Genomic DNA, 6,000 nt, shown 5'->3' on the forward strand with positions numbered 1-6,000 from the left:
CCGAAGTGATCAACCAAATAAAAAGATGTACCTAATTGGTGATATTTCTAATGACTTTCTTGGGTGTGAATCTGTCTTTTTAGTTTACTCCTCTTGGTTTAAAAACAAAGCTTAGGAACCAGGACTGTTTCGTGGTCGATCAAAGTCCACAGAGTTTCAGACTGTATTTTTATGTATTTTGTCCTGCTGAATTTGAATTTAAAACTTGCTTTTGCGTCGGAAGTGACGGGAATTTATTATAAACCGTTTAATTTTTTAAAGGGTTAGCATTCCTAAACTAACAAATATAAATCATTTTTACAACATGCAATTTTTGTGTGTAAAAACGATTTATATTTGTTTGCAAGTTTGACCTCCAGCTTAACCTGGTCAAAATACATAATAAATACACTTTGAAATTCTGTCGACTTTGATTGGGCAAGAAACAGCCCAGGCTCTAGACTATATTATAACACTAATAATTATTAGAGACGTTGCAAACAAAGTTGTGCTTGAAACTGTAACAATATAAAAGAAAAACAGACACTACTATGGCTTTGGTATGCTTTTCAGTCGACCAGTACCTAACGTTCCGCCCAGAATTCCGGACCGACCTCATCCCGGGAGACCCAATTAGTTAGAAAATGGAGCTCTAGTCAATAATCCTTAAGCCACTCACGCACATACACAAAACATAACAACACTCGCTAGCTAGGGGACCAGAAACGAGGGCGAAGATACGAGAAGAGGTCCGTGGGACCGTACGTATCATTATGTTGTTCTCCAGTGAGAATCAACCTACTGTGATCTACGTATTTTATTCACTCGTACTGAGGTATGCGGTGAACGTTAATGACAAACAGTAGTGTTACTTTCAGTTTTACTTTTCAGTTACTTTTGTTACAGGAAAGAAAACAACTTAATCGCTCGTTTCGATGATTCGATTGCTTATTAATGACTCCTTATTTCACTACTCTATATGATTTAGTTATTTTTTAACATTTAACACGGTAACTGAGCCAACTGCAGTTATTCGCTCCGTGCGTGACCATGGTGGGGACACACAAAACTCCGGCAGTGTCTGTAGCGGCGAAATGTTACAATTTTGGCGGATAATGATTGAATAATAATTTTTCGCTTACCTTATTATTGCCGTTTTGATTTTTATTATTTATATTTATATTTTCATACTGACTTTCTTTCCTTCCCAGATCTGGTGGTATATTCTTACCGTCATCTATTTCCATTTTGTGTTACACACAAACACACACACAAAATAGACCCAGCTAATGTTAAAATCTGGTGCTAATAATTCACATTGCCTAATTGCTATCGATGTAGGTACACTTAATTAATGTTAACACCCACAACTAAACTATAACGATAAAGTGAAGAAAAACCCTTAAAATTGATATTTTCTTCAGAGAACTTCCAAATATCCGCTTTTTAATTTGACGTTTATTTGACACTCGAACTTATTGTTTGTATAACAAATTTTATCAAAAATGGTAAATAAATATTACATATTAACGTCAAATATGTCATATGTGTATGATTTTAACCATAGAGTTATATATTAGCATAGAGAGAGTGTCGTTAAGAGCGAAGTGACAACACCATCTTTTTTATTTGGATTAGTGCTGTTTCACTCTTACGCATAGTAAAGCTGCGACAGTTGTCCTTCCCTTCCGTACCTATACTCATGCTTAATGTCATCTTAGTTTCTCGATACAATGTGTTAGAAAGAGATGCCGCAAACCAGTCCATGAGATCTTGTCGTCAGGAAGCGCGGAAGGTAGGCTCACTCTATGTTAATATGTACCTCTATGATTTTAACGTCAAATTGTGCTCGCCAAAAATGTCAGGCGACTACGCTAGGTGTCGCGTCAGTCATGCACGGAGCGAATAGCGCACAGCGGTGAAAAAAAGTTAGAGGTGAGTTGTAACTAAACCGTTTCTTTCAATGATCCGATTTTTTTATATTAACTTCCTATTCGGACTGAATCATTTCAGCATTCGTATTCGTTTCTGCAACAACTCTACCGATTTCAGTATAAAATTATGTTTTTGCTTACAATACAGTAACTTGATTAAAGTCTCAGGTTGCACTACTGTTCGTTAATTATACTGGGACATGCGTATAATTCTAAATCAAACTTATCTATGTATGTTTTGTATATATTTGAATCTATGTACTGCTGGGTTTTGTAAATAATGTGTATAAGTAAGAGAGATGTATTTGTTTTTCTAAAGGTCAATGGTCTAAGAGCTAGCAACGTTTTCGAGAAACTATTTTAAGACAGCTGATTCTTTCATATATTGTTCCCTATGCTTCCTCGAACAGCGTACCGGCCATCTGGCTGCTGATACAGGTTGCGTTCATTACTGCGCAGCACACCTGTACAGTTAAATACAAAATCAGGGTGATTGATTAGTGTGATAAAGCTTAGTAGATCCGCTATAGTAATAGATAGCAATAAAAGTTAATAACAAAACTTGTAGCCAACTTTGAGCTTCACATTACAAAATTAGTTAGAATGTTACAGGGTGTTCGGTAACACAGTGACAGACCAAACTTATGTTTTTTTTAATGGAACACCCTATATTTTATTTTATATTCTAAATCCTGTTAACTTCTCCATTACAAAAATATAAAGGTTTGTTATGTTATACTGGCTATTTACAAAGTTATAACCGATGTTCTACGAAAATCGTAATAAGTTCAGCTCCCTGTATAAATAAAAATAAGCACAACAGCAATGGTTTATTGGTGTCATAATTGTTTGTTGATTGTCAAAATTTATAAAAATGGTTGATATTGCTAATTTTCTTTATATCGAATACAGGATGAGTCAAAACGCAAGTACATTATTTTCTCAGTAATTTTAAATAGAACACCTTAATTAATAACTTGCTGTGAAAAATGAAAATATCTAGAAAACTAACAAATTTAGGCATAGGGAATCTTATACAAAAATTAAAGTACGTTAATGATACTTTTCGATGGTGATATAAAATACAGGGTGTTCCATCCGAGAAAAGAATGTATTTGCGTTTTGACTCACCCTGTATTCGATATAAGGAAATTTAGCAATATAAACCATTTTTATAAATTTTGACAATCAACAAAAAAATATAGCACCAATAAACCATTGCGTTGTGCTTATTTTTATTTATACAGGGAGCTGAACTTGTTACGTTTTTCATAAAAAATTGGTCATACCTTTGTAAAAGCCCTATATAACATAACAAATCTTTATATTTTTTGTGATGGGAAAGTTAAGAGAATTTCGAATATAAAGTAAAATATAGGGTGTTCCATTTAAAAAAACATAAGTTTGGTTTGCCACTATGTTATCGAACACCCTGTAACATTCTAACTAATTTCGTAATGTAAAGCTGAAAGTTGGCTACAATTTTTGTTATCAACTTTTATTGCTATCTATTACTATAGCGGATCTACTGAGCTTTATCACACTCATCAATCACCCTGTATATTGAATAAAAATTATTTTAGGAGGAAACAATTTTTTGTCATTACTTTTCAAACCACAAAAATGTCTGGCAATTATAGTTTATATTTCTAACAATGTTTAAAAAGTAATGACAAAATAATTTTTCGTCTTACAATAATTTTAAATTCGATATATTTATGTACCTGTACAAATGTGCTGCGCAGTAATGAACGCAACCTGTATCAGCAGCCAGATGGCCGGTACGGTGTTCAAGGAAGCATAGGGAATAATATATTAAAAGAACCAGTTGTCTTAAAATAATTTTTTTTCCGACGTTGCTAGCTCTTGGTCCATAAGTTATCTCGTTTATCCACAGTTCTTTTTCGGTTGCACTTTTTCTATTTTGCAGTTTTATTATACACAAAGTGGATTTTGTATTATTTTTTTTTTAGTTTTTCGAACGATATTTGCGAATAATTGTTTATCTCATTGTTTAATGGCTTTCTTCTTAAATCTTGGAACCAAATTTAAAAAGTTTTTCGCTTGCACACTTATTATGAATTATATTTCACACGTATTATTTATTCCTATCAAAGAAATGGCACCTTTTCATTATTTTTAAGCGAGAGTAATTAATTTTTAGTTCAAAAATTTGCCTTTTATATTGTATTTTCTCTTTTATATGATATTAAAATCTAGAAAATGCATTTAACATGTTCTTTTCCTAGCTTATGTATTGTACTCTTGTCTTAAAATTTGTCTATGGGGGTATGTCAATACACATACACATCGATACCTTCTATGGTTGTCAATGATCAGCAATAGAGCCGTGTTAATTCAGTGATTGTGGATTTTTTTTTCTTATTATACCCAATAGTGACCCTTAAGTCACTCTTAAAGTTGTTAGGGTGAGTTAAATATTTTGTTTAATAAAAATGATAGATTTAGAATCATACGCTAGCATTACCGATCGGTATAGAGACATTTAGTGTTTATAATTTTTGGTTTTTGACAGGAACAGATTCAACTAGTCTTATACTATAGTATTATTAACATTTAGGTCAATCTGTCCACTGCAGCTGTTGATTATTATTGTCGCTGATTTGTATTTATGTATATATGTCTATTTTTAATAAATTTATTTTTAATAAATTTTTGTCTTTTATTCAACGCACCCAAAAATCTTTAATACCTTTCAGAAATCACTTTATCGACAATTTTTAAGATCTATTATCTAGAAGAGCAAAAATGACAAAGACACATCGATTAATCAAAATAGACACTTTTAAGATGTGAGTAAGGACGAATGGACAAATTACATAATCAATCAAAAATCGATGATCATTCAAAGATCGATGATTCAAAAAATTTTGTGTTAGAAGAGCATAAATCGCAAAGGGGTTAGTCAAGGCCTATTCGCGCTGTATACCCCAAACGTACCCAGAGGGAGAACGCCTGCGCATTACAAGATTGGACATTCAATAAGCTCGAATATTTCACTCCGAAAACCTAATGCGCAGGCGATCTCCCTCTGGGTAAGTTCAGGGCATACATCGCGAATAGACCTAATAGATTACTCTGTACAGAATCATTCAAAAATCAATTATTTAAAAATATTTGTATTAGGAGAACAGAAATCACAAAGGGTTATTCAATAGATGGATCTACTTTAACGAAGTGCTTTAACAATGGGCAATTTTTAAGATTTTGTATTAGGAGAACAGAAATCGCAAAGGGTTAAGTCAATAGATGGATCTACTTGAACTAAATACTTCAAAAATAGACAATTTTTAAGATTTTGTATCAGGAGAACAGAAATGACAAAGGGTTAGTCAATAGATGGATCTACTTAAAGGAAATGCTTTAAAACAGACAATTTTTAAGATTTTGTATTAGGGAACAGAAATCGCAAAGGGTTACTCAATAGATGGATCTACTTTAACGAAATGCTTTAACAATGGGTAATTTTGAAGATTTTGTATTAGGAGAACAAAAACCGCAAAGGGTTAGTCAATAGATGGATCTACTTGAACTAAATACTTCAAAAATAGACAATTTTTAAGATTTTGTATCAGGAGAACAGAAATGACACAAGGTTAGTCAATAGATGGATCTACTTGAACAAAATGCTTCAAAAATAGACAATTTTAGGATTTTATATTAGGAGAACAGAAATTACAAAGGGTTAGTCAATAGATGGATCTACTTTAATGAAATGCTTTAAAAATAAGTAATTTAAGATTTTGTATTAGGAGAACAGAAATCACAGAGTCAATAGATGGATCAATTTTAACGAAATGCTTTAACAATGGGTAATTTTTAAGATTTTGTATTAGGAGAACAGAAATCGCAAAGGGTTAGTCAATAGATGGATCTACTTGAACTAAATACTTCAAAAATAGATAATTTTTAAGATTTTGTATGAGGAGAACAGAAATGACAAAGGGTTAGTCAATAGATGGATCTACTTGAACAAAATGCTTCAAAAATAGACAATTTTTAAGATTTTGTATTACGAGAACTTAAATTACAATGGGTTAATCAATAGATGGATCTACTTGAACAA

The 6,000-nt window shown here is 32.3% G+C and overlaps 1 protein-coding gene across 2 annotated transcripts in view; it reads left to right on the top strand.

The window, feature by feature from the left end:
• LOC126890552 (dynamin) overlaps positions 1 to 4,586 on the top strand; it is an 84,961-nt gene extending 80,375 nt beyond the window's left edge. For both annotated transcript variants that reach the window (XM_050659572.1, XM_050659574.1), the window contains one exon: positions 553 to 4,586. In XM_050659572.1, coding sequence (XP_050515529.1) covers positions 553 to 616 — 64 coding nt within the window. In that variant the 3' untranslated portion in view covers positions 617 to 4,586. The remainder of the gene's footprint in view (positions 1 to 552) is intronic.
• Positions 4,587 to 6,000: the final 1,414 nt, after the last annotated feature.

The sequence above is a fragment of the Diabrotica virgifera genome, chromosome 8 (assembly GCF_917563875.1).
Source record: "Diabrotica virgifera virgifera chromosome 8, PGI_DIABVI_V3a".
NCBI lineage: Eukaryota > Metazoa > Arthropoda > Insecta > Coleoptera > Chrysomelidae > Diabrotica > Diabrotica virgifera.